General features: G+C 47.6%; 1 protein-coding gene across 3 annotated transcripts in view; it reads left to right on the top strand.

Moving 5' to 3' along the window:
• samd4a (sterile alpha motif domain containing 4A) overlaps positions 1-14,611 on the top strand; it is a 41,782-nt gene that overhangs the window by 20,169 nt on the left and 7,002 nt on the right. For 2 of the 3 annotated variants that reach the window (XM_061256442.1, XM_061256459.1), the window contains 8 exons: positions 1,358-1,627; positions 4,985-5,094; positions 5,432-5,518; positions 6,961-7,186; positions 9,789-9,874; positions 10,200-10,318; positions 10,708-10,903; positions 12,499-12,625. In XM_061256442.1, the coding sequence (XP_061112426.1) occupies positions 1,358-1,627; positions 4,985-5,094; positions 5,432-5,518; positions 6,961-7,186; positions 9,789-9,874; positions 10,200-10,318; positions 10,708-10,903; positions 12,499-12,625 (1,221 nt within the window). The remainder of the gene's footprint in view (positions 1-1,357; positions 1,628-4,984; positions 5,095-5,431; positions 5,519-6,960; positions 7,187-9,788; positions 9,875-10,199; positions 10,319-10,707; positions 10,904-12,498; positions 12,626-14,611) is intronic. The other variant, XM_061256452.1, reaches the window with a different exon arrangement.

Raw genomic sequence — 14,611 nt, 5'->3', positions numbered from 1 at the left:
TTTATTTTTGACTGCTTCAAGTTTCAACAGCACAAAGAGCTGATTTCACAACCCTGCGCTCTGTGCTGTGTACCTAGAGCTGCCTCAGACGCTACCACAGGTTAAACCAACAATGACGCTGTAGAAAAATGCATGTTTTTGGAAAACAGATTGAATTTCTTTGTTTTGATTTCAGCTTTAGGCCAGAGCCTCTTGTTTTCACCTGTAGTGAAGGCTCTGGGGCCAGCTTCGCGGACACAGATTAAGCCTTGTCCTAAACTGTTCTGTTTTGAATGGATTCTCCGAACAAAACTCAACTTAGTCCAGGACTAAGCTTAACTGTCTGTGAAACTGGCCCTTAAATTTTGTGTATAGTTTGTAACTGAAACCATCAATGTGCTTGTGAAGAGAGGAGACGTTAAAGCAGGAATGGATTAATAGGTCTTTTCCATCTGAGTGCGACCCACCGGTGGAATTCAGATCTTAAACACAGTGCCCAGACGCCCCTCCCCAGCTGAGCTGCACATAGCATGCAGTCTCTTCCCATGTAAGGTATCCTTTGTGAGGGTCTGTATTTAGGGAAAATGGCTAATATTTAGGGACTGGAACTTGAAATGTTAGCTGGGCACTTATTTTAGACCAGCAGTGAAGCACTATACATAGCCCAAACAGTTACTGCCGCATATAGGTTGAAGAGACCCGCTGAATACCAGAGTATAATGCCCCCTCCTGTACATCTTGTTATTTTGTTTGCTTCCATGGTGCCTTTCTCTCCTTCCGGAACCTTCCGCGACGCGATAGAATGCGGCGGGAGGACGCACCTGTTGGCGACTGAAGCGGGCAACGGCCCGGACTCTCCCTCCGTTGCCGTTCTCTCCCGTTTGTTTCGCGAGGGAAACCGATGTCCATCAGCTTCAGGTTGAATCAGGTCCACTGCCGGGGCCTCGTCTTTACCTTTCCGCTAACGTGCGCTAACGTCCTGTAAGCCACGTCTCGCCTCCTGTTCGTGATGGAGGCGTGACTGGAATTCACATCCAAGTGGTTCTTCCATGACTCCTCAGATATCAGTTCCCTGACTTGTGACGTTCCATGAACGTGGATGTGCTGAATTTGTGTTGGTGAATTCAGGAGTTTTGTGGGGCCATTTCACATGGATGCATCCAGTCATTTGGAACAATAACTTCAGTCACTCTTTGACAGAATTGAAAGTGAAAAAAGAAGATACCCCTTCATCCCTAAAAATAGGCGATGTGTTTTGGCTGTAAAGCGTCTTGAGGCCAGTGTTGAGCGGGGGCGGGCCTGGTTCTGGCCGGGGCTGGAGCGTGTTGTCCTGGGACGGCTCTGGGCACTGTGTGGTGTCTGTGTTTGTGTGTTGCAGTCGTGCCCGGAGGGCAGCACAGCCCCCTGAAGCGCTCCGTGTCACTCACCCCCCCCATGAGCGGCTCCGGCAGCCAGCCCCTGGGCCACGGCTGGCTGTCCCAGGAGGACCTGAGGGTGCGGGGGCCGGCCCCAGACCACGCGCCCCTCTCCCCCCAGAGCAGTGTGGCGTCCTCGGGCAGTGGGGGCAGCGAGCACCTGGAGGAGGGTCCCGGGCCTGGCGGGATGGCGCACCGTAGCACATTCCACGAGGAGGGCAGCGGCATGAGGGGTGAGTCCCTGGGGCGGGGGGACGTCTCCGGGCGCTGCCCGCCGCCTCCCGGCGGGGCCGGGTTTGGGGCAGTCGTGGCACTACCTGGGTACGCGCTGTCGTGACCGCAGCCGCCAGCGCACAGTCGTAAAGGGAAAGACTGCCCGTACGTGGCCATTCCCGCCAAAGATGTTGGCTTTATAAAAGCCTGGAGCCTAGTGGCTAAGGTGCTTGACTGGGACGTGGAAGGTTGGTGCATCAAGTGTAGCCACAGTAAGGTCAGTGCAGCTGTTGGGCCCTTGAGCAAGGCCCTTAACACCACACCACATTGGCCCCTGCTAAGTCTAATCAACTGCAAGTCACTTTTGATGAAAGCCTCAGATAAATTTCTGTATTTTAATGTAATGGGTAGTGTGCTGTAGAAGAGTACTGTTGTGGCAGCTGGTTACACACAATCAGCGGTTTGCTGGTTCAGATTTTTTTGGCTGGGATGCCAAACCAACCAAGAGAAAGTTTTCAAAGCAATGATGTCATTTCCTGAATATTTTTACACAATAACTCTGGATTCTAGAATGTTCTAATTGGCCATTTTTGGTTTGTGGAACAGCATTACAGTGGTAGTTACACGGCCATGGCTGGAGTCCATTGAGGCTCATTGAGAAACGTATTTCCTTTCTGTGTGACCGCCATTCTTTGCTCTATTGCGTTTGGCTCTCCATGCAATGACCCCGTGCTTGTGTCATTAACGATACCTCCTGCGCAACGCCAATACCCCCTCAAAGGTCTCATATGCCTTTCCAATGCATTTTAGGCCCTGATATCCATAAGTACGACGTTTGTGTGGTTTTATGTACAAAAAACAATCTTTTTTTACAATCAGTTTTACATGTCCTGTCTCCAGCGCCTCTCACAAGCTTTACCAAGAACAGAGCTGTTTTAGTGACTGTGTCTTTAAGGCTCATTGATATCAGTGCGCTTCAGTTGGCTGGCTAGCTCTGACAAACTGAATGCTGTCTGTGCCAAGCGCTTGGACTTGTTCCGGCAGTTTAAATGCACATTTTCTTCATATGAATTGTGTGGATTTACTTGGGGACTGTGCATTTTTATACTTTCACAGTGTTTTTATAGCACCTCCAACTCATAATCCACCTCGCCTTCATAATCCACTTAGCAAGGAAATGTCATTTTCCACAATATGGGAATTCGTCAAGCCCAGACACGTGATAAAATGGTTCACAGTGTCTGACAATTTGCACAACATTGGAGGTTGATTTTATGCAGACCTTTTTGTGGTCACTGAGGTTGTTTTTACCCGACTGTGTAATGTGTGGCAGTGCTTGTGTGAGAAGTGATGTAAAAGATGCCTTGTGTCTCAGAGGGCTAATGTAGCTTTGTTACACACCTGTTGCTTATTGCCTATTTCATTGTGTGTCCTCCTGAACTGGCTCCAGTTGCACCCATTTCTGACGTGGTCAACTCTTTGTCCTAACATGGATCTCTTGAAAAGGCATGTCAGGATTTATTTTGGCCTGTCTGTTTTAAGAAAGGTGAAAGTTAAAGTAGGCTCCATTGCTGTTCAGCAAATAATTGCCATCGACACATTAGTCCTCCTAGAACTGTTTACTTATGTCAACTCTAGAGAGGAAGTTTAAATATTGATTTTCTGCTGCACTATAAGACATTTTATATAATAAAAACTACAGGTTAGAATGCCAATAAGTCAAATTATATTTTGAAAATAATAAATGCTTAATGTATTTACTAGCTATTCCATTCGTATTTCATAAATAATGTAAGCCGAGTAGTTTTTATCTTTTGTGTTAATGGCATTTGATAAATCCATTAATTCTACTACCATTCAAAGTATTCTAGGAACTATATGAATGACAAAAAAAAATACAATTATACAAGCTTTGGTATAAAATTGAAGTGCCAAGATGACTATTACTGGCATACTGCACTTTTTAGAGTAAAAGAGTCTTTCTGTTTGTCACCACATCTGGCTGTCAGTATGATTTCTAGGCCGTAGAATATATTTCTAGGCTACATATAGACCAAATAAACAGAGAATCAGGTAAACACGTCCTCTCTTTCCACTGCATAATGATATCCTCAGCTTACTGCTATCCACTGCATTTCTGGCTTGGTGGCCACATCTCTTACACCAGGGCCACATCTCTGCCCAACCCTGTTCCTTGAGATCCACTGTCCTGTAGCCCTAGCAAAGCACACCTCATTTATCAGCTGGAGATCTCATTGAGCTGCTTATTAGAAGAGTCAGATATGCCAAATTAGAGTTGAAATGTAAAACTACTGGATGGTGGATCTCCAGGAACAGGGTTAGGCAGCCCTGTCTTAAACATTGAGACTTTCTCCTTTCTTGGACTATTGCTTCTCTGTCATTGTGCCCTGCCAGAAATATTATTGCAATTCTCTTTGAAATGCTCTCTTCTGATTGGCTGTTGGAAGACAGTCCACTGATCATGGCTTTTGGCACCTGACATTCTGTGCAGTTCTGGAAAAAGCAAACTTTTTGGCAGAAATTGAATTGTTGCCTGCTGGTGTGTCCAGGAAGCGTTCTCCGAATTCATTAATGAATGATTTATGGCAATATCCATCTACACGGTTATGTTTTAAAGATGCATGTCCTGAATTTCAGCAATGATTGAGAAGTTTTTATGCTTGTATTATGTGTTACAGGGAGTTTTAATCATACCTCATACATGTTTGCCAGGTGTAAGAAAAGGTTTGTCTTCACTCACTTCAAACTGGTTGTTCTTAGTTCAGGAGAGAAAAAAAAACAAAAAACACAATGCACTGCTGCCATCTATAGCTGAAGAATGCAACCCTGAAGAGTGTGATGTATGTCTGGGAGTGGAGTTAGCCTGTAAAGCCCCTCCCACTATGATTTCATAATAATAATAATAATAATAATAATAATAATAATAAACTTTATGTATAAAGCACATTTAAAACAACCATGGTTGACCAAAGTGCTGTACAAAACCAGGCAATAAAATGAAATAAAATGAAATAAAATGAAATAAGATGAAATAAAATGAAATACATGTACATTATCTTGATTTCCCATTTATGTCTGACATAAAGGCCTCACTAAAAAGGTGGGTTTTTAACAAGGATTTAAAAACTATCTATGTTTTGAGCAGATTTAATATGTGGCGGTAGGCTGTTCCACAACTTGGGGCCAGCTACCTCAAATTATTTGTAATTTATGTAGTTACACGCAACCCGGCAGTGTCATGCCCCCGTGTATTTAGGTAGCTGGATTCTACGGCGCTGTGTTTTTATAGGCATCGCGCTGACGGTCGTGAAGTGGCGGGAAAAAAACAAAAACACTGCGGTTGTCTGTGTCTTCAGATGTTCCGGCGTGGTTGAAAAGTCTCCGCCTCCACAAGTACGCGTCGCTCTTCTCCACGATGACCTACGACGAGATGATGTCGCTGACGGAGCAGCAGCTGGAGACCCGGGTGAGCGGCACGGCGGGGGAAACGGTCGCGCGGCCCTGCCGCCGTTTGTCCTCGGGATCACGCTCGGGAGCTACAGCAGATATTCCAAGTCGCCAGGCCAGAGTGGCTATCTTATGTCAACACCAAGCAGAAGGGTAGATTAGCGGGTTTTGGGACTGTATTTGTGTGTAGGAAAGTGTTTCTCACTTAGTCACTGTGTATAAGAAAACCCAAAAAAAGAATATTGCCAAATAACTGGAATCCCCAAATGTATGACAAGGCCCTGGAAGCTGCCACAGGCAGGCCTGTTTGCTAATGGCAGTAACGTCAGACTGAACCCAAGTGGCTTTGCTTTCAGAGCGTCACCAAAGGGGCCAGGCACAAGATCGTCATCAGCATTCAGAAGCTGAAGGAAAGGCAGAACGTGCTGCGCTCGCTGGAGAAGGTCAGTGCCCAGCTTCCGGAAACTTCCATCCTTATAAACGTCCGTTGTCACAATACAGCACTTGGTTGGATCAGCTAATGCAGTTTATTGCACAGTTAACTCGATTGTGCCACGACATTTTGCTGTGGTTCACCTCGAACACTGCGTTCATTCCAAATGGTTTGTAGCATAATAATAACCGACAGTTGGTGACGCACTGTACACAATTCCCCCATTAGCAGTGCAGCATGTAGATGTTCAGTAAAGCGCAGTTTACTTATCTTTGCTCTTTGATTTTAAGGTGAAAATGTAGTTCTACAAAGCCCATTGTTGGGGACCACCTGGTCAAGACCTTTGAAAGGAGTAGTGGATGGGGTGCTGGATTAGGGGCCCAAAGGATACGCAGCTCTGAAATATTGTCTGGCCTGATTTTCAGTATATTGACACATATGGTAATTAATAATAACCTCTTGGATATTGTGGATCCAAGCAAGTGGAAAGTGATGTGAGAACTTAACTTAAATTAATTGGACCGCTAATTATAGTTAATGTGACTTAATTGACTGAAAAGGTTATTTATTCTACTACTGTATCGACATCCTTTCAAAACTTAATTTGTAGCACAGCGAATACAGACCGCTGGTCAATCAACAGCTTAATACCATTACCTTAATGGTAGGACTGATTAACCTTTACCTCAAAGTTACCATGTCTCCCTGCTAAGCACAGACACGATTGCTTAATCAAAATACGATGTCATTGGTCCCTCTAATTTCGGATGACCCTTTCCCCCTGTCCTGTACGCCTACCGTGTCACTGCTTTTTTTGCGGGATAGGAAACAAGACACCTGTTGCTTGGTATTTGGACCCATTTTAAGTTTTATGCCGCGCACACGTAAGCCTCTTATTTGGTTTCACAGGAATGAGACAGGATAATCAAACGTGTGTATTTTGAGGATTACTTAAATTTAACATCACGTCTGTCTCGAGATGTTCGCTGCAAATTACATGGCTGAAATACCACAGCACCTGGTGATTGCTCAGACCGTTCAGCAACAGTAGAAACTTAACCCTTCAACTAGCAGCTCAGTCAAAAACTTAAAATCATAATCCAGAATTTCATGTTTAAAACACAATCCCAGCTATGGCACAGAATGAACTCCAGAATGAAAGTGCAGTTCTGAGCTATAACTGGATAGGTTTAACTCTTTAATTCTGTGATGGTCTTGGTTCTTTAACTGGCAGCTCTGGCATTTGTTTGAGCAGCTCGTTAAATGGTTGTAAAGATGTCCCTGACTGGAAATAGCGTGTTTAATTTACTTCAGTGGGTTTAATTGGACATATGGCGCCACGCATTCCCTTTGTGTTTTATAGTTATCTAAGTTTAGGCCCTTCCACCTGATGTCTCGTTCTTTCCTGTCTCTGTCTACCTGACTCGCCCTCTCTCTCTCTCGGCCCGGCAGGACGTCCTGGAGGGGGGTAACTTGCGCACCCCGCTCCAGGAGCTGCACCAGATCATCCTGACGCCCATCAAAGCTTGCAGCAGCGAGGAGTCGGGACAGCGCCCCCTGCTGGCCGGCGACGGGAAGAGCGCCGTCCCCGGGTCACACATGGGGGAGGCGGAGTCGGGGGCGGCAGTCATCGCCGAGGGCGATATCCCCGCTCAGTTCACGCGCGTCATGGGCAAAGGTACGCACGCCTGCTCTCTCCATAGAGCCAGAACGCCATCTGCTCTCTCCATAGAGCCAGAACCAGGCCTGTTCCTGGAGATCTACCGTCCTGTACATTTTCACTCCAACCCAAACAAAACACACCTCATTCAACAGCTCCCCATAGAGCCAGAACCAGGCCTGTTCCTGGAGCTCTACCGTCCTGTACGTTTTCACTCCAACCAAAACAAAACACACCTCATTCAACAGCTCTCTATAGAACCAGAACCAGGCCTGTTCCTGGAGCTCTACCGTCCTGTACGTTTTCACTCCAACCCAAACAAAACACACCTCATTCAACAGCTCTCCATAGAACCAGAACCAGGCCTGTTCCTGGAGCTCTACCATCCTGTACGTTTTCACTCCAACCCAAACAAAACACACCTCATTCAACAGCTCTCCATAGAACCAGAACCAGGCCTGTTCCTGGAGTTCTACCGTCCTGTACGTTTTCACTCCAACCCAAACAAAACACACCTCATTCAACAGCTCTCCATAGAACCAGAACCAGGCCTGTTCCTGGAGCTCTACCGTCCTGTACGTTTTCACTCCAACCCAAACAAAACACACCTCATTCAACAGCTCTCCATAGAACCAGCACCAGGCCTGTTCCTGGAGCTCTACCATCCTGTACGTTTTCACTCCAACCCAAACAAAACACACCTCATTCAACAGCTCTCCATAGAACCAGAACCAGGCCTGTTCCTGGAGTTCTAACATCCTGTACGTTTTCACTCCAACCCAAACAAAACACACCTCATTCAACAGCTCTCCATTGAACCAGAACCAGGCCTGTTCCTGGAGCTCTACCATCCTGTACGTTTTCACTCCAACCCAAACAAAACACACCTCATTCAACAGCTCTCCATAGAACCAGAACCAGGCCTGTTCCTGGAGTTCTACCGTCCTGTACGTTTTCACTCCAACCCAAACAAAACACACCTCATTCAACAGCTCTCCATAGAACCAGAACCAGGCCTGTTCCTGGAGCTCTACCGTCCTGTACGTTTTCACTCCAACCCAAACAAAACGCACCTCATTCAACAGTTAGAGCAGGACTGCCCATCCCTGCTCCTGGAGATCTACTGTCCTGTACGTTTTCACTCCAACCCTAACAAAACACACCTTATTTGACAGCTAGAGATCTCCTTGAGCTGTAATTAGTAGAGTCAGTTGTGTCAAATTTAAGGTTGAAATGAAAACCTACCGCATTGGTAGATCTCCAGGAGCGGGGTTAGTCAACGCTGCCATAGAGCATACATCGGAACTGGAGACGGGAGAGAGTAGCCTAGGAAGCCATGGGAAATGGCCTCTACTGTGCTGAGTGCAAAAGAGCTTTATCCATTTCATTCAATGTAGAAACCCAAAGTGATTTAACTACCAAAGAAAACCCCATCAGTCACATTTATTTGTGATTATAAGTTTTATGTGTAGTAGATTGTGGTCGTTGTGGTTCAGAAATTTTGGAACATGTACATAATTTTGTTTTTGCATATTTCACAATCTGCTATTCAGATTCATTCATTATTTTGCCACAAGAAGTTGGATATTCACCATTCAATTTAATGGGATCTCCGATGTTTTGCACTCAAGATAACGGTACAGGCTTACTTCTGGGGCTTCACACGCTCAGGCTAGCTGAAGGTGTGCTCACCTGTCTGTTAAATATGCATGTCTACGGTTATCTCTGGCCAGTGTGTAACGGGAAAGAGATCAGGGTAGCTCTGCCAGCAGTGTGCGTCGTGTGTCGCTCAGCCAAGTGGTGAATAAAAGAAAAATTATTAAATTATATATTAGCAAAATCATAAAATGAATGCATGGTGCAGTGGGTAGCACTGCTGCCTCACAGCAAGGAGGTCGTGGGTTCGAATCCCGGTCAGCCAGGGCCCTCTCTGTGTGGAGTTTGCATGTTCTCCCCGTGTTTGCCTGGGTTTCCTCCGGGTACTCTGGTTTCCTCCCACAGTCAGACATGCAGTTTAGGCTGATTGGAGAGTCTAAATTGCCCGTGGGTATGAGTGTGTGAGTGAATGGTGTGTGTGCCCTGCGATGGACTGGCAACCTGTCCAGGGTGTATTCCTGCCTTTCACCCAATGTATGCTGGGATAGACTCCAGCCCCCCTGCTACCCTGTTCAGGACAAGCAGGTTAAGATAATGGATGGATGGATGGATGGATGGATGGATAAAATTAATGTCTTTTTTTTCGGTTTCATGAATTTTACTTGTTTTCAACCAATTGTGGGCAGTCAAATAAATTCAATTAATCGTTGAATGAGTCCATGGAATAAAATGTGTGGTAGATGACCACGGGGCAGCCTGTAGCGTAGTGGTTAAGGTAGATGACTGGGACACACAAGGTCGGTGGTTCTAATCCTGGTGTAGCCACAATAAGATCCGCACAGCCGTTGGGCCCTTGAGCAAGGCCTTTAATCCTGGGGAGGATTGTCTCCTGCTTAGTCTAATCAACTGTACGTCGCTCTGGGTGAGAGCGTCTGCCAAATGCCAGTAATGTAATGTATGTAATGTACTTGCATACAGTGTTGCATGTAGTTGCACTGACTGTTTCCCCCTCTGTCTGCCCCAGTTTGCACACAGCTCCTCGTCTCCAGGCCAGACGAAGAGAACATTAGCTCCTACCTGCAGCTCATCGATAAGTGCCTGATCCATGAGGTAGCCTTAACACCCACACTCTTCCTCTGTCTGATACTCACAAACCCACAATGACGACGTCATCAGCCATTTTACAGTCGCCGAAGGCCATTGTCTGACTCTGTCTGATGTGCAAGGTGTTTAGGAATTCATTTATCATGCCGTGCGTATATTTTTGTGGTAACTCGACTGTTCCTTTGGTTCTCTCTCGTGTGGTTGGGATCTTTGGCGGTTATTTCCCCTTAACTTCCCGCTTCAAAGAGAACAAGAGCCTTTATGTTCAGCGAGGATCTTGTAAAAAAGTGAGGAGAATGGAAGTCCTGAGTCATGCTCTGCCCCCCCCCAGGCTTTCACAGAGACACAGAAGAAGCGGCTGTTGTCATGGAAACAGCAGGTGCAGAAGCTGTTCCGTTCGTTTCCGCGGAAGCCGCTCTTCGACATGGCAGGATACAGGCAGCAGAGAAGGTGACCCAGGCCTGACCCCTCACATTTACGCACCCATGATTCAGCCACTCTGCCTTTCTCGTCAACGAGGGCTTCCCGTAAACGGCGGGTTTACCTTGTTCTCGTTTGGCAATAATCGCCGTAGACTGCGGCCAAGAGCGATTACACTGACTTTGCTTTGTCGGAAGCGGTTGTTCAGCGTTACTGTTCTGAAGAGAGCGGTTTCGTCACATTACGAAATGCCTTCCCCCCCCCCCCCCCCCCGTGGAACACAGTGTCGAACACGGCGTCACGCAGTCTGGTAAACGCCCTCACAGTATGGGTCCTGAAACCTGAAATGCTGCGTGATGTAATTTCAACATCGTCTGACACGGCTTTCCCCCCCCCCCCCCTTTCCCCTTCACCCCCAGCCGTTTCGGCCAGTCCAACTCCCTCCCCACCTCCAGCTGCGTGGGGAGCGCGGTGTCGGCCCGGAGGAACCAGCGGCACTTCCAGATGCCGTCGCGGAGCCTGCCCGGCGCGAGGCTGGGCCTGCCGGGCACCGCGGGCATCCTGGGACCAACGCCACGCAGCAGCACGCCGACGGGCCTGAAACAGGGCAGGCAGGTGGGAAGGGCCGACCGTTACTTTTCAGTTAACTTTTGAATTTTTAAATGTAGACTTCTAGGGTATTCAGCAGAATTGTCCCTGGTTATGATTTGGCCTTGATTGTGCATCACTCTGGATAAGACAGTCTGCCAAATGACTGTAATGTAAATGAAATGTTCTGTGGTTTTTTTCCGTGAACCCAAAGCACAGGAATGGGTCTCTGGAGCTTATAAAAAAGGAGCTTAATTCTGGAGCTTAATTCTCGATGGAGCGGGGCTGAACCTGTAGGCAACATTCCACAATTCCTACATCAGCGTTCCGCGGAGCAGTCGAGAGGTCTGGCTTCGGCCACGCCGATAACCTGGCATTCCTGCTTGTCTGGTCAGACGTTGTTCTGGGCATCCTTACAATGGGAGGAAATTCCGACAGCTTCCTTTGACACTATGGAGAAATTTGGAATGAGGGAATAAAAAGGGGAGAAAAAAAACGAGAGAGTGAGTCACACAGGGAGAAGCGGAGCTGGAGAGTGGGGAGGGCGGGAGGGCGGGGGGAGGGGCGAGAGAGGGAGTGGGAGGGGACAGAGGGAGGGAAAGGAACGGGAGAGAGTGAGGGAGCGAGTCAGAGAGAGTGAGAACAGAGCACAGGCATTTCCTGTTTTTCCCTGGCCCTCTGTACGGGAGGGCCGGGAAGGGGGGAGCGCCAGACGGATCAAGGGGGGGAGAGAGAGAGAGGGAGAGGGAGAGAGAGAGAGAGAAAGAGAGCGAGACAGACCTGTATGTACTGGAGGCAGGTTACAACGCATAATTGAAGTGAATCATGGGTCTAAAGTTCAGTTCGTTCAGGGATTCCTCTTTTCTAGCTTTTCATATGTGCATTTCTAATGGTAAGCCTTTACAATTGGAGGTATCCCTGCAGAGCACAGTTTATGTATAACGTTTCATTTTCATTTTTTATTTTGAGGTAACAAAAATGAAAGGTTAAAGGTTAATGCTCACCTTGAGTATTGCACAGCTGGTTGGTGTGAATGTCAAATTAGCAAACAATCTGAAATTTACACCAGATTGAACTGCATTCAATCTGGTGTAAAATCTGGCTATGACCAGCTTCAACCAGCTACCAGCTGTTTCAGAACATGGCTTCAGCTGGTCAAACCATGTTGAGTATGGAGCTGGTTTGAACTGGTCAACCAGCTTACCTAGCTTGCGCTGTTCTTTTTTTCAGCAGGCATCTCAGAGCTGTTCTATCCCTTGTCTGTGTCCAGACCTTTTACACAATGAACTACAAGCTCAAACTGATCCTAGATCCGTTTTCCTGGCCTGAGACACTGGACAGGTATAGTTTGTGCTTAGAACCCTGTAGCAGCTACAATGGGAACTACAGTAGTCTAGGCTCAAATGAAAAGGTTCTTTGAGGTTTTCCCGTTGGGGTCTTTGACCTAACCTCTCTGTTCATCGGACTGCCGAGCGTTTCTGTGCAGTTCTTCTTCATCCCGCACATGAGCCTAATTGCATTACCCTGGGGCGAGAACAGCGTGGCCATTGACCGTTGCGTGTAGTTTGAGGCTGCTCTTTGTTGCCGTGGTGACACTGCGGGCCTGTGTCCTCTCTCCGCAGGGCCTGTGGTTTGCCAACCCCGGGGGCAGCAACAGCATGCCCAGCCGAACGCACAGCTCGGTGCAGAGAACCCGCTCCCTGCCTGTCCACACCACGCCCCACACCATGGTCATGTTCCACCAGTCAGGTAACAGGCCTGAAACCGAAACAAAATGGAGGCCGAGAATTACTGACATCCTCAAATCAGTGTTTTTTACTGTATGTGTATCTGTTATGACATGGTCTAGGTCAGACCGTAACTGGAAGAGGGATAGGGGAAGTGAGTTGGGAAAGGGGAATGGAGAATGGAAATGAAAAAGCTTAGCACAGACGTTGGAACAGGCAAAAAAAAAAGCTAAGGCTAAAACCAGACCTGAACTTCTAAATAGCGAGCATATGAGATGAAAATCTCCGCAGTGGGGAGAAAACCCCTGAAATGGTGGTGATACCGACTCCCCAAGGGGATGAAATCTCAGGAGGAACCCAACTATAGAGCCCAAACTCTGCTGGCCAGCATGGTGTAAAGGTAGAATTGTGTACAGCACCGGAAAATGACATTATTATATTATTCCTGAGCTTGGGACAATATTTACCACAGGTTTCACAGACCATTGGGGCCCACTGCTTCCTCCAGGGCCCAGGGAAATATACCCGGTTGTCCCCTCGTGACAGCGAATCTGGTTCTAGGTCAGAATTAGTTAACTTACACTTGCACTCACTGGTCTGGGAATGTTGTTAGCCTGATCTGGGAATGTTGTTAGCCTGATCTGGGAATGTTGCGCACACTCACACTTGGTAGGATGCTCTCATGTTCTCATTCACTGTAAGGCTCTCTGGTTAAGCCTGCTGAATGGGCATACAGTAGCTAGTGTGTTACTGTATAAAGATGTGCTGCTTTTCCTGTGAATGGGAGCTGGTCATGTCTGTCACTTCTGACTGGCCGATGTTGATATGAGCGTGCGGGCAGGGATTTGTGACAGGGGCCTTCTTTCTGTGAGAACAAAAGCTCTGCCCCCCCCAAAACTGGAGGAGGAAGAGAATCCAACCGTGTGAGAGAAACCGAGAGGGAGAGAAAGAGAGGAACGGGGTGAGAGAGCAAAGGAGGGAAGAGTTTGGGGACGGCGGCCACAATGAGTGTCTTTGTTTCCGGGTGCCGGGGCGTCCTGGCACTCTCTTTCTTCGTCCCCCTCCCTCCACCCCCCCCTCTGTGGAGAGAGCTGCAGAGTCATTGCCACAGTGTACAGTATGCAGTGGGGGGGGGGGGGGGGGGGGGTTGCTGGAGATGGACTCCGGCCAGTGAATGTAACAGTAAAGCCCGTACCCCCCCCCCACAGCCCCCTGACACTGGTCAGAGTAATGAATTGATTAAATCACAGGCATCACTAGTGACAAGGGGGGGAGGGTAGGTCGGGGGCCGGATTTTTGTGCCTATAAATAGCAGGTTGACTGTGCCATCCAGGCAGCGAGAGCCTAACTCAGCTCTTCCGTCCCCACAAGAGCTGCTCAGAGCCCAGCCTGTTGACTCAGCTAAAGGCAAGACCGCTTAAAGCCGCAGCAAAGAGAGGGAGAGTGTGGGGGGGGGCAGGAGAGTGGGGGGGGGCAGGAGAGGGGGGGGGTGGAGGGGAAAGAGAGAAAAAGAGAGCACAGGAGAGAGAGAGGGGGGGTGGAGGGGAGATACAGCAAAAGAGAGAGTGCAGGAGAGAGAGAAACAAGAGAAAGTGAAAGAGAAGGCGAGAGAAATAGAAAGACCACAGAAAGCAGGAGAGAGAGACAGAGAGAGAGCCGTCCCTCGAGTGTTGTGGAGTGGTAACTGTGTTTGAAAGCGGAGCATCTCTAGTGTTTGTCGAGTTGGGAGAATGCCGTTGAAATCATTCAGCAGCTGAACACTTTAATCTGATTAGTTTTCGCACCAAAAAAAAGCTTGAATGAAGGCCATTGTCAGAAGTAAATATGTCAGAATTTCAAGATGATATTCATCCGTTAGTGTGAGATTCATCAAATAGTAGAGATTCCTTTGCGTCCCAACTATGCAAATGCACAATAATTCCCATGTAAACTGCAGAATTGCACATCCAGAGTTTTTTAAATAATGTGTTAATCTGTTTACTCCAGAGCGTAAGGTTATGTACTTTAT

This window comes from Conger conger, chromosome 1, assembly GCF_963514075.1.
Source record: "Conger conger chromosome 1, fConCon1.1, whole genome shotgun sequence".
NCBI classification, from domain to species: Eukaryota; Metazoa; Chordata; class Actinopteri; order Anguilliformes; family Congridae; genus Conger; species Conger conger.
The sequence above is the reverse complement of the archived record's forward strand: the minus strand, read 5'-3'. Positions and strand labels throughout refer to the sequence as shown.